Source organism: Sphaerodactylus townsendi, linkage group LG10, assembly GCF_021028975.2.
Source record: "Sphaerodactylus townsendi isolate TG3544 linkage group LG10, MPM_Stown_v2.3, whole genome shotgun sequence".
Lineage (NCBI taxonomy): Eukaryota > Metazoa > Chordata > Lepidosauria > Squamata > Sphaerodactylidae > Sphaerodactylus > Sphaerodactylus townsendi.
In genome coordinates this window covers 24,590,579-24,615,676 of record NC_059434.1, presented here as the reverse complement: position 1 = coordinate 24,615,676, position 25,098 = coordinate 24,590,579, and the positions used below count along the sequence as shown (strand labels likewise).

The 25,098-nt window shown below is 40.0% G+C and overlaps 1 protein-coding gene across 2 annotated transcripts in view; it reads left to right on the top strand.

The window, feature by feature from the left end:
* CLOCK (clock circadian regulator) overlaps window positions 1-25,098 on the top strand; it is a 61,370-nt gene that overhangs the window by 31,109 nt on the left and 5,163 nt on the right. For both annotated transcript variants that reach the window (XM_048510214.1, XM_048510215.1), the window contains exons 8-21: window positions 1,153-1,273; window positions 2,697-2,810; window positions 3,933-4,051; window positions 4,856-4,938; window positions 5,138-5,244; window positions 6,595-6,742; window positions 6,956-7,031; window positions 8,624-8,765; window positions 9,105-9,205; window positions 9,984-10,073; window positions 11,631-11,789; window positions 13,007-13,213; window positions 21,003-21,208; window positions 21,935-22,223. In XM_048510214.1, the coding sequence (XP_048366171.1) occupies window positions 1,153-1,273; window positions 2,697-2,810; window positions 3,933-4,051; window positions 4,856-4,938; window positions 5,138-5,244; window positions 6,595-6,742; window positions 6,956-7,031; window positions 8,624-8,765; window positions 9,105-9,205; window positions 9,984-10,073; window positions 11,631-11,789; window positions 13,007-13,213; window positions 21,003-21,208; window positions 21,935-22,223 (1,962 nt within the window). The remainder of the gene's footprint in view (window positions 1-1,152; window positions 1,274-2,696; window positions 2,811-3,932; window positions 4,052-4,855; window positions 4,939-5,137; window positions 5,245-6,594; window positions 6,743-6,955; window positions 7,032-8,623; window positions 8,766-9,104; window positions 9,206-9,983; window positions 10,074-11,630; window positions 11,790-13,006; window positions 13,214-21,002; window positions 21,209-21,934; window positions 22,224-25,098) is intronic.

Genomic DNA, 25,098 nt, shown 5'->3' with positions numbered 1-25,098 from the left:
ACTTGCTTTGTCTTTCTCTCTTTCTCTCTTTCTCTCTTTCTCTCTTTCTCTCTTTCTCTCTTTCTTTCTTTCTTTCTTTCTTTCTTTCTCTCTCTCTTTCTTTCTTTCTTTCTTTCTTTCTTTCTTTCTTTCTTTCTTTCTTTCTTTCTTTCTTTCTTTCTTTCTTTCTTTCTTTCTTTCTTTCTTTCTTTCTTTCTTTCTTTCTTTCTTTCTTTCTTTCTTTGATGTTCTACTGTACACAAATAAACAGCAGTGCAAAGGCACATTTTAAAAAAGAAAAAGAGGTGCTGTGCTTCCTTATGACCAGGATCTAAAGAGCTGTTTTATATATTCCAGGGTCTCAGGCATGCTCAGTGTTACTTTTGAAAATTACTCCCACCATGTTGCACTTCTTTTGAGAGCCCCTTCCATTTTAAAAGTAGTTTGCTTGGAGGAATTGAGGAGAGGGATCGCTCCAAAGCATATGACTGGTGAAATTATTTTCTGGACCCCAGCCAGTGACTTTTCATGCCATGTGACTGGTTGTTTTTGAAATGGAAATGGTGGCAGTGGCAAGGGAATGTGTTGTTGAAGAGAAAGTACAAAACAAACAAAACCCACTGAGTCTGTGTAAGAATTTGGATGACCTAAAGTAGTTCTTTGGAGCATATTCACATTCAGTAGGCAGTAACTGCCAGTATGTTTTGAAGATGTCATTTTAAAATACGTGATGGCCTCATGTGGCAGGGACGGATACTTCTAGTGTTGATTTAAAGCATTCTGTTTCGATCAAATGCTCCATTTTCAAGAACAAAACCGTCTGACGTTTTTTATTATGATCAAGCAAAATAACAATTAGCTTTTGAGCTCTCCAGAACTCTTCATCAGTCCCTCCACCCATCCCCCACCCCCAGTTCCTGGCAGTCACCTCAACAGAAGACACACAGTGGAAGTTTTCCATTATTTATATATGCCTGTAAAAACATTTGTTAATTGTGCCAGAAATTGGCTTGTTTTACAAATATTGTAGGGTGACTAAGGAATCAGAAAGTTTTTTTGTCAGCATGATGCTTGAATTCTTCTCCTTGATTGCTCTGTTGGCTGCTGCGCATTTTAAAATGATATTTCACAAGATGTTTAATGTTGTCTTTCATTTCTTCTTTTGTCTTTCAGTCTGACCTAGTGGATCAGAGTATATTTAATTTTGTCCCAGAGGGAGAGCATTCAGAGGTTTATAAAATACTATCTACTCATTTGTTAGAAAGTGATTCATTGACTCCAGAATATTTAAAATGTAAGTTAAATGATCTCTTAGCTATGGGGAGAGGTCCTAAAGTGTGCAAGATTTAAAATATGGAGTTAGAATACAATTTTCGACTTATTTTGTTGAGCTAACAGGTTCATGATTTCACATGTCAAATAACAGAAGCAGAGAGCTAGAGAACTAGAATGTTTGTTTGGAATATTCCATCTCCTAAAGCACGGGCATCCAACTCTGGCCCTCCAGGTATTCATTAACTCTGGCCCTCTAGTGTTAATGTATTGATACATATTGCTAATGTATTGTTACTGGGCTGAGATATTGATTTATTGTTGCTGTATTGTTAATGTATTGATATATTGCTAATATATTGAATTGTTAATATATTGATATAGTTCTGCTGTTATTGTAACTGGCTAATACTCGGTTTGTTGTGTTAAGTCGCCATCTGAAACTTGGTTTTATTTTACAGTTTTATGTATGTTATTTTACAAGTTTGTATTCTATTTAATATATACTGTTATATTATGTTATTCGCTGCCCTAAGCCCTACGGGGATGGGTGGGGTATAAATCTAAAGATGGTGATGATGATGACTATGATTCCCATCAACCCCTACCTGCATTGGCAGGGCCTGATGGGAATCATAGTCTATGAATATCTGGAGGGCCAGAGTTGGACACCCCTGCCCCAAAGTCTTAAGTTGAGAGCCAGTGAAGTGTAGTGGTTAAAATGTTGGATTAGGGCCTGGTAAATCCAGGTTCAAATTCCCACTCACCCTATGCAAGCTTGTTGGGTGACCTTGGGCCAGTCACGCACTCTTAGCCCTGACCCTGCCTAGTGTTTGGATGGGAGGCCTCAAAGGAATGCCATGGTCATGACGCAGAGAAAGACAGTGGCAAACCACCTCCAAAAGTCTCTGGCTTTAAAAGCCCTACGGGGTCGCCATAAGTCAGCTGTGACTTGATGGCAAAAATGGGTCTTCTGTTATGTATAGGGTGTTGTTGTTTCATATTCTTTTTGGATTGTTTGACATTGGAATATTGAGAGAGGCCCACTGAACTTTGTAAACATATTCACAATTCCATGAGAATTGGCCAGTATTCACACTTTTTACAGTATTCACAGTTTTGTTGTGTGTGTATTTGGGAGGGGGTATTCCTTAGTTTTGGAACACAGCCTTTTACAGGTGTAAGAGTATAGAGTCAGTCTTTGGCATCTCCTACTGGAGAATCTTACGGTTAGACACCTTTCTTAGCCTTGCTGTACATTTGAGTTCCTTGAGAGCTGGCATCAAGCAAGGAGAAGAATAGTGGCCTTCTTGAACTATTGGCTTTCAAGTGGTAACTCCTTCTGACATATATTGTGTAATTGTATATTTTTGTTTGAAAATGTACACAGCTTGTAATCCTTTGTTGTTCAGCACTGGTGTTTCATCTTGCATGCATTGTTTCAGTAAAAAATCAGCTAGAATTCTGTTGCCATATGCTCCGTGGAACCATAGATCCCAAAGAGCCACCTACGTATGAATACGTAAAATTTATAGGAAACTTCAAGTCTTTGAGCAACAGTAAGTTTACTACAGTACTTTTGTACAATGTGTAAGTATAAATGCCTCTTTCCATCCCAAAACCCTGAATGAGAAAACACAAATAAAGCCTCACCTGGAATATCAGCAGTAATTTCCTTTTTTTTTTGCAAGAGATATGGGCAATAGCACCAGGCAACAACATTTATTATATAATTCTGCTGAAATAAAGCTGTCAATGCAAATTAGTTCAAGAAATATATCCATTAGTGTTAACACTGATGGTTTAATCTTACAAAAAACAGAGATATTTTTGATTTTAGGAGTATAAAGTTCTGTGCCTTTAAAACTATATTTAGATTTCATTGACGCACAGTGTCTGTTTGGTAGGACTGAAGTAAACTACTGAGTGTCATTAAATTTCCTTGAACTGGAAATTAGAGCACGTAACTGCCAGTGAAACAGCTATCTCTTAGGGCTGTGTGGTGGTGAAGTGTAAATGTGCATAAAAAACGTTATGAATGAAAGATATGGCTAACAGTGATTCAGTATTAACTGAAGATTATTTGGACCCTGAAGTTCTTGCAAATGTAACCCAACTTTTTGAATATTCGAGAATCCTTGCATCTATATTGTAGGGTGGATATGATCCCAATTTTAAATTTTATTCCTTTCAAATGAAAAAATAATCCTATCAATAAAACAGGTCAATTTTTACTTCAAGAGCATAAGGAAAATATCCTGTGATATTAATATTATGTAGACAAATGGAATGATGTAGGAATTGTATTGTATTCAATAAATGGTGTCATTCCTAAACAAAGGGTTGGCTTAAGAGTTTCCATTCTGCTAATGGTAGAGCCTTCCTCCCATGCAAAAAGTGTTATTGTAGCGGAAGACTCCTTTTATCAGTGAGTGGCTCTGTTATTACCTGAACAGAAACTTTGGATCCAGTCCAAACACTTTGGAAGTTTTATCATTGTTCAGTTTAACTGATATTACTGAATTCCGGATTTTAACATGTAGTTGTCCGTTATATTTACTTTCAAATGATAGTCTCTTAAAATTTGTACATTGCTTAAATGGCTTACAGGTTATGTGTTAAGATTTACTTTGCTGGGTTTGAAAACCATTGTAACGTTTCCTTCTTTCTCTTGTCTTCAGTGCCCAACTCTGCACATAATGGTTATGAAGGAACCATACAGCGGCCTCACAGGCCTTCTTATGAAGATAGAGTTTGTTTTGTAGCTACAGTTAGGTTAGCTACACCTCAGTTTATCAAGGTTTGTTAAAACGTTCATCTCTTCCAAATATAAAATGTATTTTAAAAATCTGTGATATTTTTATTACTTCAGTATGTAATCTAAATATTTCCCATTTTAAATTAGCCCTACTCATGCTGATCCAGGGACATGATTTGTATCTGGAAGCTGACTTTTGCATGTGGAATCACCCAGATTAGGTGCTTTGCAGGTTAAAAATGCCCATGTCTAGCTCTTTTCACCACTTGTGTGCTAAATCAGTTTGAAACATACATTCCAAGCCAGTAGATGCTGCTACTGATTTTGACAGAACCATCTGTTCTCAGTGGGAAGACTCAGCTGCTGTAGTCAAAGTTGACAGTGGCATCCATCTTGCCCTGTACCTTCCCCACAGGATTTTTGTGCCCCGTGGCACTCTTCATGTGGCAAGAATTACTTGCAAAGACTTTCCTCTTTCAGGAAGATTGTAGTGTGTGAATTTTGGGCAAACCTACGAATGGGTTCCAAGTCGAATTGTAAAAGTGGAAGGGAACACTGTGGGAGGGAGTCTCATTCTTGACTGGTTCCAATACATGGGATTTATGGTGAGCAGGTTGCCTTTCTCATCCTGATAAAATTGGCATAAAAGTATGTTGCTTTGGCCTGGCAAGTTGCTTGAGTCGTTCCACTTCCAAGCTACTTTGGAACAGCAAAAGGAAGAGTTCATGATTCACTACTTTGAATGCATTTAACTATTTGGAAGGCTTGGATTTCAGAAGAGTTTTAAAGTTAGACTAGAGCAGTTTTGGGAAACTTACCCTTTTTTATTGTGGTTTTTTTTTTAAGGAAATGTGTACTGTTGAAGAACCCAATGAAGAGTTCACCTCTAGACATAGCTTAGAATGGAAGTTCCTTTTCTTGGATCACAGGTGACATTTCTTGCTATGTAATACTAAATGGAAGCATTCTGTCACCTTGAGTGACCACCAATCTGCATTGTCTGTTTTAGAGCAAGCAATAAATTTGACTTTTTGCATTTTTGGTTGATTATAAGTGCAAATAATCAAAAATGGTGTGACAGATTTCTTCTCTGAGAAATAAAGCAACCATTCCTGTATCTTTATCTAGGGCACCTCCAATAATAGGTTATTTACCATTTGAAGTGTTGGGAACATCTGGCTATGATTATTATCATGTGGATGACTTAGAAAATCTGGCAAAATGTCATGAACACTGTAAGTAAATAATTTGTATACATAATGCTAATTTAGATCCTCTGTACAGTAGATAATCCTTCGGGTTGCAGGGGAGTATTGAAGGAAGAGTCATAAATGTTGGAATTGTACACAACATTGAAAACTTTTATTTCTGTGGGGTGTTGTGTGGTTTCCGGGCTGTATGGTTGTGTTCTAGTAGCATTTTCTCCTGACATTTCGCCTACATCTGTGGCTGGCATCTTCAGAGGATCTGTATTTTATTTCTGTATTAGAAAGGTGGAAAAATTTTGCCATCGTAATTTTTTCACAAGGCAAACTAATCCTTGCTGCACTGACATGTTCCGCACATTGAAGCAATCCACAGTTTGCTGCAGCAGCAAGAAGCTTGGAGGGTATTTAACCTTGTGTGCTTCTTTGCTTTATTATAGTTTACTAATAGACTATTTTTGTTTCTGCAAGATGGCGTAGCTTGTGACCAAGTCTGAGCCATAAACCATGGCTTTTTCTTCTTTATAGAAGCTGGGATTGAATTTTGGACCTGTAGTTGGTGGAAAAGGGAGCAGACTACAGCTCTCCATAAACCAGGATTCTAAGCAGTTTCTATAGTTTCTATAGAAAAGTGGAACTCTTTCATCATTGATACATGTGTAAGAGGGGAAGGGGGAGTGTAAGAGCTCAAAAATCCCCAAGCTGAATCCCATAGCAACAGACTATGGGTTTATTGTTGCACGTCATCCAATCCAACATGTTGTCTATGATAGCCATATTACTAATAGCCACATCACCTATGAAAACATGATTCTTTTATCCTATTTCAGCACTTAGAAAAAAAATGGTTACATTTTCTAATTGTGTGACTGTTACAGCCAGCCACTGCACTTCAAATTTTGGAAATAAAACTTTTCAACTCTTGTTGCCTTCTTCACAAACAACAACGCTGCTTACAATAATGTTCATGTTCTTTATGTTTGGATGTATGGAATTCTTAAACTTACTTTCTTGTATCGAAAGGTCTGTGCTATTAGTTCTGCTTCCCCATTTTCCAGTTCCACATGGTATGCTGCTTGTGACACAGGAGAATTTCAAATGCAGTTTATAGAATAACACACGAGGCTCCCTTGTTCAAAGGAAGAAAAGGCCTCACTTAGCATGCCCAAGCCTTTGGGTGTGCATAGTGTCATTCTTAGATCCTTGGCATTTTTGATGTGGCCCTGATGATCTTTATTTTTATATTTGGTCTACTAGGTTAATATGATAGAATTTACTGTACATATTTCAAAGAGTGTTGTAAATCTTTTGATTGCATGTCCCAGAGCTGGCTTTTTTGAAGGAAATTCTTACTGTGTTTCATTTTTTTTTCTTTTTTAGTAATGCAGTATGGAAAAGGGAAGTCCTGTTATTACAGATTTCTTACGAAGGGACAACAGTGGATTTGGCTGCAGACTCATTACTATATCACTTACCATCAGTGGAATTCCAGACCAGAGTTCATTGTATGTACCCACACAGTAGTAAGGTAACTAAAGTGCTTTTTCTTTTACAACTACATTTTTCATTAAAGCATTAAAAAGAGTATGTCACTGGTTTTGTGAGTGGCATACACTGACATACATGTTAATGCTTCAATTTAAACTTTATATTTTCTTCAAAGAAGATGGTATGTAAAATATGTGTTAGTAAGCAGTACGACATGCTAGTACCCTGAATTTATGTGTTTTTCCCCCTGTAGTTACGCTGAGGTTCGAGCAGAAAGGCGGCGTGAACTTGGAATTGAAGAGTCTCTTCCAGAAATAGCTGCTGATAAAGCAAGTTTTTTCCACCATCCTCCAACACTGCTTCCTTTCTTAATCTTACTACTTTTAAAATATCCTAATACTTAAAATTATCTTGCATTTTTAAACCAAATGTGGCTCTCAAAAATATGCAACATTATTAATCCAATGAAATGTAAAAACAAAAGCCATGCAGGATTTTATATGAAGTTCAATTAAAATAATACAACATAATGTGCAAGATTTCCTGTTCTCCGGAACTGTTGATTAGACCGGATGTTAAACAAAAGGGAGGGGGAAGAAAAAGGTCTGCAGGCCTGATCTTAAGGCTAATGAAATGTCTATATGTAAGTTGTGTTTTAGGTTTTTCTTCTTTAGATATTTTTTAAAAGGCAAAGTGTAACAGGTCTCATTTTGCATGGTATATATTCACAAAAGGACATTAGGTTGGATCAGAAGTACCATGTATTCTGCAAAAGCAGCACTTAGTGCTGTTTGTATGTTATGACATTATGATCTTACAATGAATAATATGTTTGTTGGCATATTATTGATATTAGCTTTTGTAAATATAAATTTAAATATTAGTATCTTGTGGTTCTGGTGGGTTTTCCGGGCTGTGTGGCCGTGGTCTGGTGGATCTTGTTCCTAACGTTTCGCCTGCAGCTATGGCTGGCATCTTCAGAGGTGTATCACAGGGGGAAGTCTGTTATTTATTTATTTATTTATTTATTGTTTGGTTACACACTGTTACTTCCTTCTGTGATACACCTCTGAAGATGCCAGCCACAGATGCAGGCGAAACATTAGGAACAAGATCCACCAGACCACGGCCACAAAGCCCGAAAAACCCACCACAACCAGTTGAATCCGGCCGTGAAAGCCTTCGATAATACATATTAGTATCTTGTTTCAGTTATAGAAGATGAGTTAGTCTACAAAAAGTATCTGGAAATCAGTATTTAAGAGTATTGGCTGTAAATTTGGAGGTAAGGTTTGCAACAAGTGTTAGACCTCTACCCCCAGTCTTGTATTCTTTCACACTGGCCCTTGCTGCTTTTGATTAAATTATTTTAATACATTTGATCAAGATGTCTATTAGTGTACTGTGTACCTAAAATTGAGCCCCCACTGCTCTTGTAAGTTTTGGTTCATTTACAGTTTTGTAAGGGTGATGGTGGTTCAACCAGTGTTACTTTAATTGAATGAAGAAACTAGAACAACTGGAACAAGACAAAAGAGAACAAATTGTTAACTGAGGGGTATCATAGAACAAGAAAAGCATGAAGTCTGTGAACAGGCTGGGGATAAGTTAGAGCAGGGATCTGCATCCTGTGGCTCTCCAGATGTTCATGGACTACAATTCCCATCAGCCCCTGCCAACATGGCCAATTGGCCATGCTGGCAGGGGCTGATGGGAATTGTAGTCCATGAACATCTGGAGAGCCACAGGTTGCAGACCCCTGAGTTAGATAAACCGCTAGAAGTGCATGGATGTTTGTTTCACCGGATGTTTCCTTTTCCTTTGTATCCCTGTATTTATAAAGACTGAGTGAATATTTACTGATTGGATGTCTGTTTTTTCAGATGAGTCAACAAAAACATTTTTATTTGTATTATTTCAGAGTCAAGACTCAGGTTCTGACAATCACATAAATACAGTAAGTCTCAAAGAAGCATTGGAGAGATTTGATCATAGCCCCACACCTTCCGCTTCTTCCCGGAGCTCAAGGAAATCCTCTCATACTGCAGTTTCTGACCCTTCATGTAAGTATTCAGAATGGAATGCTGTTATAATCTGGTCTATTAGTAATTAATTTTGAAGCTATAAGTCTATAAAAGCAACATATAATTAATATCAACTTAATCCATGTCAATTTTGTATTTGCAAAAGAGGTTTTTTTAAATCTGTTACTTCTGTAGAATCCCATTTTTTACGTAACTAATTACTGGGGAAGCCATTTTGAAAATATAGTTGAATAGTTTTTTGGGAACAAACAAATCATTATTCCCCTTTATATAATATATCTGTGTATGAGTGGTCAGGATTATGAGAATAAGGAATAAAAGTGTTCCTGTTTATTTTTACATTGTCTGTGACATCAGCTACACCAACAAAACTGACCGTGGATACCAGCACTCCTCCAAGGCAAACTTTGCCCACTCATGAAAAATCTGCACAAAGAAGGCCCTCACTTGGTAATCAGGTAATTTTTCAGAAAAAGCGTTTCTTTTTCATGTGTCCCATAAAGGTTAATTCTCCACTTAAAATTAATCAAAATACATACAGAATGTAAACTTTTTATTATCCAGTTTAGAGAAATCCATTTTGGGACTCTCTATAGTTTGCATGGGATTTTCCTGAATATTTCCTCAGTGTAAATGTCTCCTAAAGCATCCCTGCCCATTTAAAAATCATTGAAAATTAAGCTATTGTTTTGAATTGGGAATATCATTGCCATTTCCATGTTAACATAGTGCATATGGCAGTTAGGTCCTTCAAAACCTCTGCTGTTTTCCAGTGTCTTTTGTAGATTATCTGAGCACTTGGAACTGGCAGTGTGAGTTATGAGAGTTTGCTCTGCTTACCACGTAAGGGCAAGTAGATGCATTTGGAAGCAGGAAAGAACTCTGAGGCTTCTGCTCAGGGCTCATACTTTCTGTCTGCTCCTTTGGGTCGTGCAGTACATGCATCGGGCATTCTGTGCACGTGGGCAAATAAAAGATGGAATATTGAAAGCACTGAGTGTTGTAAAGCAACCCCCACCTTTTCTAGCCTTGACTGGGATTTATTATGGCCTGTTGTAGAAAGAAAGAATAACGTCTGTTCTGAATGTGGTTTATAGGCTGCCTATTTCACATTCCTCAAAATGCCTTTTCACATTCCTCAAAACTAAGTTGCTATAAAGAAAGAAGTGATTACCTGTGGCAGAAGTTTAGCTTAATAATTGGGGTGAATGAATATATGTATATTTTTAATTTTAGTCTTTAAGTTCACAATCCGTTGGACAACCATTAGCACAACCAATGATGCCCCAACCTACAACTCTGCAGATTCAACAAGGCATGTCTCAGGTACCAATTTTACATCTAAATATAGTGAATAGTTAATCATAGTGAATAGTTAATCATATTTTGATGTGGAAAACTACACAGATAGTAGAAGGGGGAAATCCTTTGTTGCCGCTCATGCTGATGATATTGACATAAGAGGATGTGCTGCAGTTTCAATATCCTGAGCACTGCAAGAACATACTGTATAAGAATACATACTGTATAAGAATAAGGAATACCAATTAACCCATCATTAAGATTTTCAGAAGGAAATACATTTAGCCTTGCTTTTGTAAATAACCTTCTATAATGCATTCAGATAGTTAGCAGATTCAAAAGGGATCTCATAGTTTAAATGAAATATAGCCAGAGACCAAACCAAATGAGAGCGAAACCAAAGCTCTGCCAATACACTGTCCTGTAGCCTCTGGTCAATTGACTTCAGAGCAAAATCATAATCCATAAGATCAAGGAGAGATGAAGAGAGGCCAAAGGAATCTGCTTTCTGGGCAGTCTTCATCCATTTACTGGAGTAATTGCCCTGGGCTAGATAAGATAAAAGCCCTGAGCCTCTAGAAAAGATCATCTTAAACCAAGGTTCAGCGTTCTCAGAAATTTGCCTTGAAATTTATCAAGTTCCTGAGATGTTTTGTTTATCCATACTGCTCAAGTATAAAATAATTGCATTGTTACCTTGGCATTAAGCACTTTTAAAGCAGATGGAATGGAAAACCCACCCCTGGAGGAGTATAAGATGGCTAGTAAACTGGTAGTGACTTTCTTAAGAGCACATTTACTATGAGTAGACCAGGAGCCTGTATGGTGGAAGATTAAACCCAGATATTGAAAGTTCCTTACTTGCTCCAACAAATGTCCATCTGGAGGCCATCGACAGGGAGACAATTTCCTTTCAAAGACCAAAACTTTGGATTTCAAATAATTTGTCTGCAATTCATTTGAATTGCTGTAATCAAGAAATTTCTTCAGTAAAAACAGTAACCCAGGTCTAGTCCAGGACAAAATGACAGCACCACTGCCATATGAAGGCATAGGAGTCTTCCTGTTACCTAGACAGAGGAGATGGCTGTTATCATCCAATAAGGTTGCTTCAAAGTCATTGATAAATAAACTGAATAAAATGGGAGCCAGAACACAACCTTGTCTAACTCTCTTTTGCATTATTAAGTCATTTAAGAGCTGACCCTAAGGGCCACATGTTATCTTCATCTGATTTTTAACATGTAGAACTCTGATTAGTAAATAAGTCTTCTGTCACAATGATTCTATTCATACTTCTTCCATAATTTAGAATCAAATGCAGTCTTAAATCAATAAAATGTAGCATTAAATGAAATGTAGCCTTAAATCAATAAAAGCTGCTTCTCGCCCTTTTGGCTAAGAAAGCATTCTCTATGTGAGTCAATCTGTCTTTTCAGTTTAATACAAGTAATTATTAGACCCTGCATAGCCTTGATAACAGGATTTTAATTCTTTTTTGATTACTTTTGCTATAAAATGCTTCATGTTGGTTTCTGATTCAAATCTTCCTTGCGTTATCCCTAAATATTTGCTTTGCAGCCAATGCTTCAGTTTTCTGCTCAACTAGGAGCCATGCAGCACTTAAAGGACCAATTGGAGCAAAGGACACGAATAATAGAGGCAAATATTCATCGCCAGCAAGAAGAGTTGCATAAGATTCAAGAACAACTCCAAATGGTCCATGGTCAAGGCCTCCAGGTTGGTTAAAGTTGGTCCAGTAGTGATTCTATACAAATCAATAGATTGAATCCCTTGGAGCTCTTCTGCAAGTAGTGTTACTTTCCTTTGATTGCACCAGAGTATAGTTTCACCACTTTCAAAATAGATCCATGGGATCCAACCCCATGGATCTATCTATATTAAATGATCCTATTAATAGGATGTGTTCACTTTCCAGAATGGTTGATTTCTTAGATAAACATTTTCATGCATATGGGATTAAATTCCATCAACTGTGCTAATGAACCTACTTATTTCAATAGAGTAGTCTATTCACTTCAGTTACTAATAAACTTGACCTTCCTTAAAATTATTTTATTGCCTGTTCCACTATTGAGTACACAATCCTCCGGAACTGAGAATTTAGGATCTTAATTTTCCTTTAAAAGGTTAATGGTCTGATCTGGAGGGGCGAAGATTGTTGTGGAGGCAGCGGGGTCCTACTCTGGTGGATTTGCCCTCCCTGGGGCACATACTCTGGTGGAGGGGCAGATCCACTGGTGGCCCTCTACAGCAGGAGACACAGCTTTCCGGCACCCCTTCCAACTCTGCTGGCTTAGCAGTGGCTTGGCTGGGGGTGGAGCCAACCTTAATCTGGCATCCCAGGAGCTTTGCCAGTGCCAGGGTCATGGACTTATGCCACCCTTTCGTGTGGCGCAAGCCCATTGAGCCCTATGAAGAACCTTCCCCCCTAAAATGGATCCAGACCATTCTAATATCACCCAATTGAAAAGAATCAAAGATACCAAGCTGCTAATTACACAGAAAACCTGGCCAACGTCTCCAAAATGGTGCAAACAAAAGGAGGGACAGGTGGGACACCTAATAATCTACCCAGACATGTCAGAAGGAAAACTTCTGTGAAGTTCGCCACCCAGGGTCCCACCCCCCCAGCCTCATTCCTGATTGACTAGCCCAGAGACGGAGGACTGCACAGAGGCCCCCTCAGTCATTACCCTTTCTGTTATCATCCCAGACAACATCACAGTGCCACGCTGCCTATGTCCCTGCCCCCTCACAAATGGGGCCCAGGTGGGTCTGGGGCTCCTAGCTTCTTGATAAGCAGTGTCGTAAACAAAATAAATAGTGTGTATATCTTTCATCTCTAGCACCTAGGATTCAATATGTTTGGTAAGAACAACTGATGTATTCTGAATACTTCAGTAAATGCCTTTTTTGTGGTTATTCTCTGATAGATGTTTTTGCAGCAGCCAGCTCCTGGATTAAACTTTGGTTCTGTGCAGCTGACGTCTGGAAACCCATCAAACATCCAACAGATTACACCAATAAACATGCAAGGTCAGGTGGTTCAGACAAATCAGATCCAAGGTAGTATGAACACTGGTCACATTAATACTCAACACATGATACAGCAGCAGCCCCTTCAAAGTACCACAGCACAGGTAAATAACGCCACAAGGTAAAATCTTGCAAATGTTACTGCTTTTGACATATGGGAATTGCTTTGCAAGTGCAGCCACTGTGGCTGCCAGGAAAGATTCCTTTAGCAAACGTACAATACTTTTCATACATGTTCTGCTGCCAGCCTAGCCTTGTAAAGACTAAGATAGTCTTGGCAGTGCAGGAGTGTGGGACCTATATTCCAGAGTAACCTAAAAGAAACGTCTTGCTGGATTGTTGGCGGGTGGGGAGCAGGGATGTGGCGGCAGGAAATGATCCTGAAAGTATCAGAGATATTATAAGCCACAAAACCAAACCAGATACTAAGAAGTCCCATATGTCCCACGTCGGTCTCTGCGCTCGGCAGAGGCCAATCTACTGGAGATCCCCGCCCCCTCTATGATGCGGCTGGCCTCCACTAGGGCCAGGGCTTTTACGGCCCTGGCCCCTGCCTGGTGGAATGCTCTTCCTCCAGCTGTCCGGGCCCTGCGGGACCTAAATGAATTCCGCAGGCCCTGTAAGACCGAGTTATTCCGCCGGGCTTTTGGGGAGGCCGGCTGCTGATAGGTGCCCATTAACAACTGAGATCCGCTGTTCCCCTCCCAGAGTTAGAGGAGTTAATGGTTGAACGCCATCTGTTTTAAATATTTATGGATTTGGAGCGCTGCATTTTAACTGGTATTAATTTTTAGCATTTTATCCTGTTTATCCACTTGCCTGTAATTATGTTGTAAACCGCCCTGAGCCCTTTGGGGGAGGGCGGTATAAAAGTGGAAGGAAGGAAGGAAGGAAGGAAGGAAGGAAGGAAGGAAGGAAGGAAGGAAGGAAGGAAGGAAGGAAGGAAGGAAGGAAGGCAGAAGGAGGAAGGAAGAAAGGAAGAAAGGAAGGAAGGAAGAAAGGAAGGAAGGAAGGAAGGAAGGAAGGAAGGAAGGAAGGAAGGAAGAAAGGAAGAAAGGAAGGAAGGAAGAAAGAAAGAAAGGAAGAAAGTGAGAGACTTGGCATTGAGGAAATTTAAAAGAAATGAAGGAACTTGCAGGGGTAAATCAGATATGTAGTCAAGCAGCAGCTGTTGTCTTAATGCAACGGCTAGTAGATCAGTGGCTATTTATTAAAGCCTTTTGTGGTACATTATGCCAGCTAGAACATAGCTGTAATGTTTGGTAACTTCCAAAATAAATTCCAGATTCTACAATGACAGATTTATTCTCTCCAAGACTAGGTAGCTCCTTGATTTTTTCAGAAATAATGCTGCAAACAGTAACTGCTTTGAGTGAAAAGATTAATCAATTTACTTTTAAATTAAAAAAAACCTATAATTAATTTTACTACTCCATTTGTTGAGTTACTGTAAATATCTTCCATAAAGAGAATCTCAAAGCGCTAAGCCCAGGTGAACTTCATAAAGTTAAAGGGGGGGAAAAAAAGCCACTGTTTGGAGCCTCCCTAGATTTATTCGACAAAACAAAAAAGTGTATCATGGGGCCTAGTGAAATACACTGTCTCAACGTGTGGGTAGGAATCTTCTTTCTTTGGAGGTTTTAAAACAGAGGCTGGATGGCTGTCTGTCCAGGAGTGATTGGATTGTGTCTTCCTGCAGGGGCAGGGGTTGGATTGATGGCCCTTGTGGTTTCTTCCAACTCTATGATTCAGCTACTGTAGTTCTTTTTTCATTGGCCTATGAGTCGAACTCCTAAAACCTAAGTCCATGAAATATGACCCACGCTGACCATCACTATCATTGGCCTCCCATGGTTTGCAGTAATGGCGGGGGGGTGGGTGGATTTTCATCATCTATAGTTGGTCTTGCTGTTTCAAATACTGCACTGTTGGTTATTTTATTATTGTACTTGGATTCTGTGTTGCTGCCGCCTCTGAGCCCTTCTGTTGGGGAGGGAAGGGATATAAATAAAAAATATAAATAAATACATTTAAACCTCCCCTTTGAAATTTCATGTTTTAATTATTTAACCCAAACATTTAAAAAACAGTTTCAGTTGAGATTTTTTTTAAACTACTGTTTAAAATTATTTTCATTAAAATGAATTATCCAGTGTCATGAGTAGATTTAAGTTATCTTCAATTCATTTTATCTTTTGGGAGAAATCTTGTACCTCCTTGCACAGAATTCTATATGATATCACAATAAATATTAAGCTTTTACCAGTCAAAACTCCTGGATGCTTTTCATCTACGCCTGTATGCCACCCCATTTCACACTTATGAGGTCATTCAGGGGATAGTGTTTCCTATCAAAGTACATTACTTTCTTAGTATTTGGTTTATGTATTTTTTTAACTATATTTAAACACAGAAATAGATATTGTGCTATTAGCATAATGATATAAGAGCATTTCTCTGTGAAAGCTCAGACTTATTCAGGCAATCTGTGTTTTCACATTCAAAAGGTTGAGGAAAAGGGTTCAGATCTGTACTGGTGTATTGGAATCATCTCAATGACACAATATTTCTTTTTGCAGCATAATCAACCAAATGTTCTTGAGTGGGTATAATCAACAGACTTCTCTTACTTCTCAATTCTAAAACACACTGTCAGCCCGGCTGTATAACACTATGGTGATTTCTCAGCTGTTACAGGGAAATGTTGTTCAGAAATTCCTTCTTCATTACCACAAAGTAACAACCAGAACGCTGCCATTACTACATTGCCATTTACCCAGGATAGACAAATCAGTCGGTACCATGTGTTGAAAGATAATTCTTTGCTGCTGAAGATTTAAATTTTCTCTTTTCTGCAACATCAGTTGTCTTTGAAGGGGATTAAGATATGGCAAAAATAACAACAAACGGGTTTGATAGCCAGGGATCACATTCAATATATAAGAAACCATGAGGGGAATGCTGTGGAAATTGGGGAGATTTCTTATTTTGATACAAACCTCCTTTTATTCTGGGTTAAGAATAGGAACAAAGTGCTTCTAAAATGCCTTTTTAGTTACTTCTCAAAGAACTAGAATTTAAAAGGTGCTCAATAAAGAAATCCATTGGGAGAAAATTTGGGACTGACAAAGTAAAGTGCTTTGTAATTTATAGGAATAATTCCTATTGAATTTGCAACTTTTAAAGGTATGGATTGAGAAAGGATTAGAGGAAATGCATCGGTTGGAGGTCTCTAAATGTCTGTTTTAATACTACCACAAAATCTGTGATGGCCCCATGCAGGAGGGACTGCCCCCTTCACACCGTGCTTATGGGGTTTCTTAAACCATCTGTCTGGCCACTGTGGAAAAAGGGAGTTAAGAACATAAGAACATAAGAACAAGCCAGCTGGATCAGACCAGAGTCCATCTAGTCCAGCTCTCTGCTACTCGCAGTGGCCCACCAGGTGCCTTTGGGAGTTCACATGTAGGATGTGAAAGCAATGGCCTTCTGTGGCTGTTGCTCCTGGCACCTGGACTGTGCCAAGGCATTTGCACCAGATCAAAGAGGATCAAGATTGGTAGCCATAAATCGACTTCTCCCTCCATGTTGTCCAAGCCCCTTTAAAGCTATCCATGTTAGTGGCCATCACCAATTCTGTGGCAGCATATTCCAAACACCAATCACACGTCGCTATGGAAGAAGTGTTTCCTTTATTAGTTCTATTCCCCCAGCATTTTCAATGAATGCCCCTGGTTCTGGTGGTTGTGAGAAAGAGAGTAGTACTTCTGTCAACACATTTTCTACCCCATGCATAATTTTATAGACTTCAATCATATCCCCTCAGACGTGCCTCCTCTCCAAACTAAAGAGTTCCAAACGCTGCAGCCTTTCCCTCATAAGGAAGGTGCGCTGCAGTCCCTCAATCATCCTCAAGGTTCTTCTCTGCACTTTTTCTATCTTTCAATATCCTTTTTGAGATGTGCTTACCAGAACTGAACACAGTACTCCTAAGTGCGGTCGCGACCACAGCTTTATATGTATATGACAATCTTGCAGTTTTATTCTCAATTCCTTTCCTAATTATCCCCAGCATAGAGTTTGCCTTTTCATGCTGTTATACATTGAGTTGACATTCCATGGAACTATCAACTAAGACGCTTCAAATCCCTTCCTGGGTTCAGACTGATAGCACTGACCCCTGTGGCATGTATGTGAAGTTTGGATTTTGCCCCATGCATCACTTGCATTTTGCTACATTGAACTGCATTTGCCATTTCTAGCTCCATCACCAATTTATCAAGGTCCTATTGAGCTCCTCTTCGTCCTTTGTGGTTCTCACCACCCTACATACTTGTATCATCTGCAACCACACTATGCTACTTCCACCTACTTCCAGGTCATTTATGAATAGGTTAAAGAGTACTGTCCTAATACGGATCCTTGGGGACACCACTCTACATCTCTCCATTGTGAGAATTTCCATTTACACCCACTTTGCTTCCTGTTTCTCAACCAGTTTTTAATCCATAGAGGACTTCCCTCTTATTCCTTCATTGCTGAGTTTTCTCAATAGTTCTGGTGAGGAACTTGTCAAAAGCCTTTTGGAAATCCAAGTAGACAATGTCCACTGTTCCCCATCCACATGCCTGTTTACATCCTCAAAGAACTCTAGTAAGTTTGTAAGACAGGGATTGTTCTGCAAAGCCATGCTGACTCTTTCTCAGCAGGTCTTGCTTTTTCTTTCTACATGTTTTATAATTTTATCTTTAATGACAGATTCTACTAATTTACTATAGATGTCAAACTGACTGGCCTGTAATTTCCGGTCCCCCCCTAGATCCTTTCTAAAGATTATGTGATTGGCCATCTCCAGCCCGGATGGAGCCTGATTTCAAGGATAAGTTGCATATTAAAGTGAGAAGATCAGCAATTTCATGCTTGAGCTCTTTAAGAACTCTGGGTGAATGCAATCTTGGGGCCAGGATTTGGTAACATTTAGTTTATCAATGGCTGCCAGAACTTCTTCCTTGTCTACCACTCTCTTTGTTAGTTCCTCTGATTCTCCTAAGAAGCTTGGTTCAGGTGCAGGAATTTTCTCACTCTTGGTGAAGACAGATGCAAAGAATCTTGCAATCTCCCTGTCATCTTTAGCACCCTTTGTTCCTTTGTCATCTAACGGGCCTACCGCCTTTGCTGGTTTCTGCTTTGATGTACTTGAACTGTTTGTTGCTGGTTTTGATGTTCACAGCCATGTGTTCCTCATAATCCTTTTTTTTTTGCCTCCCTTACAGCTAACTTGCTTCTTTGCCACCATTTTGTGTTCTCTGGTATTCTTTATCAGTTGTTGGACTTCCATTTTCTAAAAGACATCTTTTTTCCTAATAATTTCAACGCCCTCTTTGTTAACCATGGTGGCTTTTGACTGGGCTGCCTTTCTCCTAACTCATGGAACACATCTCCAGCTGAGCTTTGTGACTGTGTTTTTAAATAACCTCCAAGCATCTTGGACATTTTGACTCTCTTGATTTTCCTTTTCAGCTTCCTAAAAGACTATCCTCTCATCTTTGAGAAATTTCCTTTCTGAGGCAAATGTAACTACATTAGTAGTTGTCACTTGTTCGCATGCAGAGATACTGAATCTGACACATTGTGGTCGCTGTTCCCTATCGCTCAACAACACTGACTTCCCCGCATTCAGGTCCTGTCCATAGAATTAGATCTAGGATCACATCTCCTGGTTGGTTCTAATAACCATCTGCTTCAGTCATTTAGCATATCCAGGGAATGTTCTCTCCTTACTGTGACCTGAACAACATGCATTTTCCAGTTTATATAGATAGTTAAATCAGCCTTAATAATAATTTACATTTTTGTTTCTTGTTGGCCTCTCTAATTTTTTTTCTTCCATCTCAGAATCCTCTTGTATGCTTTGGTCGGGGACGATAATAGTATTCTAATGTTAGAACTATGCTTCACCCCTGGTATTGATATCCATAGTGCTTCTGCAGTAGGGGAATCAGCTCCCCTGCATTGTTCATTTTTATGTGACACTATGTTTCCTTTGATGTAGAGGGCCACTCCACCCCAATACGCCCCTGTCCTATCCTTCCCAGAGCCTGTAACCTGGGATAACAGTATCCCACTGGCACTTCCCATTCCACCATGTCTCTGTGATGCCCACTATATCAATGTCCCTCCTTCAAAACTCTTGTACTCCAGCTCCCATTTTAGGTCGAATGCTTCTACTATTGAAGCATAGAGACACTTGTGGCGGCTCTGTCTCGTCCCTAACCTGGGGATTTATGTGTTCTTGCCCTTCTAGCCTTGTAGACACTATCACTTATCACATTGTTGTGCTCTCTTCACTTGTATGTGGTTGAAAACCTCCTTCTTCTGTCTGCATCCCCATGGACTCTGTATTCCTCAACCGGGGTCACTGTAGCTCCTGTCGGCTTTCCCCAGGGATCAGTTTAAGAGCCGTTCTGCCACCTTTTTAATGCGGAAATTTAAAAGAAATGAAGGAACTTGCAGGGGTAAATCAGATATGTAGTCAAGCAGCAGCTGTTGTCTTAATGCAACGGCTAGTAGATCAGTGGCTATTTATTAAAGCCTTTTGTGGTACATTATGCCAGCTAGAACATAGCTGTAATGTTTGGTAACTTCCAAAATAAATTCCAGATTCTACAATGACAGATTTATTCTCCAAGACCAGGTAGTCCTGATTTTTCAGAAATAATGCTGCAAACAGTAACTGCTTTGAGTGAAAAGATTAATCAATTTACTTTTTAAATTAAAAAAAACCTATAATTAATTTACTACTCCATTTGTTGAGTTACTGTAAATATCTTCCATAAGAGAATCTCAAACGTTGCCCAGGTGAACTTCATAAAGTTAAGGGGGAAAAAAACCCTGTTTGGAGCCTCCCTAGATTTATTCGACAAAAACAAAAGTGCATCATGGGGCTAGTGAAATACACTGTCTCAACGTGTGGTGGAATCTTCTTCTTTGGAGGTTTTTAAACAGAGGCTGGATGGCTGTCTGTCAGGAGTGATTGGATTGTGTCTTCCTGCAGGGCAGGGGTTGGATTGATGGCCCTTGTGGTTTCTTCCAACTCTATGATTCAGCCACTATAGTTCTTTTCATTGGCCTATGAGCCGAACCCTAAAAACCCAAGTCCATGAAATATGACCCATTGACCATCACTATCATTGGCCTCCCATGGTTGCAGTAAGCGGGGGTGGGTGGATTTTTCATCATCTATAGTTGGTCTTGCTGTTTTAAATACTGCACTGTTGGTTATTTTATTATTGTACTTGGATTCTGTGTTGCTGCCGCCCTGAGCCCTGTTGGGGAGGGAGGGATATAAATAAAAATATAAATAAATACATTTAAACCTCCCCTTTGAAATTTCATGTTTAATTATTTAACCCAAACATTTAAAAACAGTTTCAGTTGAGATTTTTAAACTACTGTTTAAAATTATTTTCATTAAAATGAATTATCAGTGTCATGGTAGATTTAAGTTATCTTCTACTCATTTTATCTTTGGGAGAAATCTTGTACCTCCTTGCCAGAATTCTATATGATATCACAATAAATATTAGCTTTACCAGTCAAACCTCTGGATGCTTTCATCTACGTCTGTGCCACCCCATTTCACATATGAGTCATTTGTGGGGATAGTGTTTCTATCAAAGGGCGCACATTTCTTAGTATTTGGTTTATGTATTTTTAACTATATTTAAACACAGAAATAGATATTGTGCTATTAGCATAATAATGATATAAGAGCATTTCTCTGTAGCTCAGACTTATTCAGCAATCTGTGTTTTCATTCAGGTTGAGGAAAAGGGTTCAGATCTGTACTGGTGTGCGGAATCATCTCAATGACACAATATTTTCTTTTTGCAGCATAATCAACCAAATGTTCTGAGTGGGCATAATCAACAGACTTCTCTTACTTCTCAATCTCAAAACACACTGTCAGCCCCGCTGTATAACACTATGGTGATTTCTCAGCCAGCCACAGGAAATGTTGTTCAAATTCCTTCTTCATTACCACAAAGCAACAACCAGAACGCTGCCATTACCACATTTACCCAGGATAGACAAATCAGGTATGTGTTGAAAGATAATTCCTTTTTAGAAGATTTAAATTTTCTCTTTTTCTGCAACATCAGTTGTCTTTGAAGGGGATTAAGATGGCAAAAAACAACAACAAACGGGTGATAGCCAGGGATCACATTCAATATAAGAAACCATGAGGGGAATGCTAGAAAGTGGGGAGATTTCTTATTTTGATACAAACCTCCTTTATTCTGGGTTAAGAATAGGAACAAAGTGCTAAAATGCCTTTTTAGTTACTTCTCAAAGAACTAGAATTTAAAGGTGCTCAATGAAATCGATTGGGAGTAAGTTTGGGACTGACAAAGTAAAGTGCTTTGTAATTTATGGAATACCTTATTGAATTTGCAACTTTAAGGTATGGATTGAGAAAGGATTAGAGAAATGTATCGGTGGAGGTCTCAATGTCTGTTTACCACAAAATCTGTGATGGCCCCATGCAGGAGGGACTGCCCCCTTCACACCGTGCTTATGGGGTTTCTTAAACCATCTGTCTGGCCACTGTGGAAAAAGGGAGTTGAGGGGAGCTAGACCGATCTCTCAGCCTGATCCAGAAGGGCCTGTTTTGTTGTGTCTTGAATGCCATGTAGAGAAGTTGTAGAGCAGAGCGCACTGGGATATAAGGCTAGTTTGTGCGAGCTTCCTTCACTTTCAGAGTACTCCAGGTGCAGTGATTGTCAAACGGAGAGGGAAAGCTGATGTTTCTGTCCTCCTTACAGATTCTCCCAGGGCCAGCAACTTGTAACCAAACTGGTCACTGCTCCTGTGGCCTGTGGGGCAGTCATGGTACCAAGCACTATGTTTATGGGGCAGGTGGTGACGGCCTACCCTACTTTTGCTGCACAGCAGCAGCAGCAACCACAGACATTATCAATAACGCAGCAGCAGCAGCAGCAGCAGCAGCAGCAGAGCCAGCAGGAGCAACAGCAGCAGCAGCAGCAACAGCTCGCTACAGTTCAGCAGCCGTCCCAGACTCAGCTGACACAACATCCGCAGCAGTTCTTACAGGTAGAGGCACATCCTGTGTCCGTTACTGTGGGATGAGTTTGCAGTGCACATAAATAAGTCAAGACCCTTCTTGTCACGGTTTGGCCCTATGGCTCCAGGGTCTGGTGGGAGATGATGGCATCCTGAGCCATTGACCAAGGGATAGAAACTCTCCAACAAACAGCCCTCCTTGACTCAATGGCCTCCTCTGGGGAGAGCTTGTCTTTAAAGAAGGGTAAAGGGTATTGAGTTCAAGATGTATATTCCTGTGGGTTGTTTCATGTGTCCTTCTAACATTGCATGAAAATGGAAACACTCATTTGAGAGCTTCATTTATTGACTTCAAGTTTCTTTACATTGTTTATGATAACAGCAGAGGCTTTAGAACGCATCTTGTGGTTAGCAGTTCTTTGGAGTAGCTACTGGCCTTCTGTTGATAAGAGGCAAGGAGCAGCCAGAAGTTAAATATTCTTAGTTGTGTGAGAATGAGTAGGATCTGTAAATGCAGAAGCACTGTACAGAATGAATATAGGTCCGAATGCAAACAAGACCAAGCTCCGTATGCTTAGAGGGGCTCAAGGCTTCCTTTTATGAACACTTACCCACTTCACCTGTGCCGGAGGACAAGCTTTGTTAGAAAGGGAGGAGATTTTCTATTTTAAAAGTAGTTTGTGATATGGCTTGAGAGTCAGATATTCAAAGAAACAAGTGAATTTAACTTGTTGAACGTCAGTGCCTTCTATGAGCCTAAGTCGTTGTTTGAATCCTGGACTGTCTTGGAACAGGCATCTTCACACACCTCAATGAATGGTAGAAACGGAGAAGGTGAAAAGAGGAGCTAAGGAAAAATGCCTAGATAGTAGCAGGCGATAATTTTGTCAAGCAGATGACCTTGGTCATTCCCTAATTTGTTGAAACTCTTTTGCTACGGTTACATACATTTTTCTTTTAACATGGAACTCAAAAGAGTTTACATGGGAACTTGCAGTGTAGATAAGGGGGAGGGGAGAGAACGGGAAGAATTCTGCATAGAAAAGGAGAGGCGTAATAGATTGGATTTATACCCCCTTTCTCTATTGCAAGGGGACTCAAAAGGGCTTGCATACTTCTTTACCCTTTCTTTCCTCACAACAGACATCTTGTGAGGTGGTGGAGCTGAGAGAGTTCTGAGAAAGTGTGACTATCCCACAGGCACCCAGTAGGCTTTATGTGTAGGAGCAGGGAAACAAGTCTGGTTCCATGCACCACGCTGGCTCTCCACTAATTGTGGGCAGATGTTTTCAGAGGTCTGGATGTTTTCAGAGTTGTTGAGGCTTCTAGCCATAATAAAAATACCAAATGTCCACATGTGGTCACATAAAAATAAGTTGAGAAACCTGTCAATTGTGGGGAAAAAAATTAAAAGAGTTTACATTCGAAGACCCATTTGAGCTTGAGGCTTGGGCCAGGTGCCCTTCCGGGGACCCCTCTGATTGGCCCTGATAGTACCTTGGCAATGAGTATCTTAGCAACAGCCACCTCTCCTTGTTACCAAAGTCAGTTCACAGCCCTTGTCACCACCATGCTTCCTGAAGTAGCCACTTGCTTGGAATTCCAAGAGTCAATTTGAAAGTAACTCTGTGGCTGCCACCCCCTTTATTTATTTAGGAGATTTTTATGACACCCCTGCACAGTCTTTTGCTCATACCACAACAGCCATCCTCAGAGTATGTGAGAGTTTAAGGCAGGACTCTTTTTATCCCATCCTTCTGTGCTGCCATACCGCAAATGCTGTTCTTGATTGAAACACCATGCCGTGCCTTGCCAAATTTTGTACTGCAGCACAGCAGTGGTGCCCTAGCACCAGAGGGCTCTCTGCTTCTTCCACAGACTCTCATGGAGCATCCTCCTGGACCCCCATTTGAGTACCTCTATGGCAAGACATGGTTTAAAGTATGTGCATAAGAAATAAAGCTGCATCCTAGCAATTGAAGGCAGAATGTGAAGCCAGTGAATTCACGCAATCTGCTTAACAAGTATTCCTTTCTGAGACCAGCAAAATGGGAATATTTATGTATTTATCTTGATATTTGTACACCATCTTTCTCCCCTGAGATCAGAAAATGACGTTGTCCTGGGCAAACTATACCAGCCTGCGAGCAGTCAGATCTCTCCTCCCATTAAAGGGTGCCGTGGAGGCATGGGGGCGTGGGGGCGTGGGGGGGTTAAAGACAGGCATCACAGCAGGGCACTGCTCTCCCCCGCCCCCAAATAGATGCCCCTCAGAGAGTTTTGGGATCCATTTGATATATCAAGCCTGGGCAGGAAGGAGGCTGTTAGCTGAACATTTCCCCTGGCCCATAGGTGTGCCTGGCTAAACAATGGGACTAGCTAACCTCCATTGTGTCACCCCTAGGGTGAACAGCCCATAACCCAGCCTATTTGCTCCCATCCATCCAGTCAGTCAGTATTCAAGGGAATGGCCCAGGCATTTTCATGGGACCTACCAGTCCATCAAGCCCTCCTGCCCTTTTGATGGACCCCTTTGTTTTATGGCTTTCCTGTCAGCTGACCTTATTCCACTTCATTTTGGGATATAAGTATTGGGCTTTTGACCATTCATAGTGTGTGTGAGACCCTTAGATCTGAGTACCCACCCCCACTTGCATGGGGGGGGGTCTCTTTCTTTACTACCAGAAACGCTGGTTGTTTTCCCCTCAGCACTGCTTTTGTGGACATCCCTTCGAGACTATCTCCTTTTCCTGCCTTGCATGTGTACATTCATTATTTCTTGCTTTTTATTGTTTTTATTCTCTAGTAAAACCAATTTTAATTAGGCAACTGCCTGCTCAATTGAGAATTCTCACCCAGGACAGTCCTGGTATACACAGGTTATCGATTCCAGCTACCCCCTTCC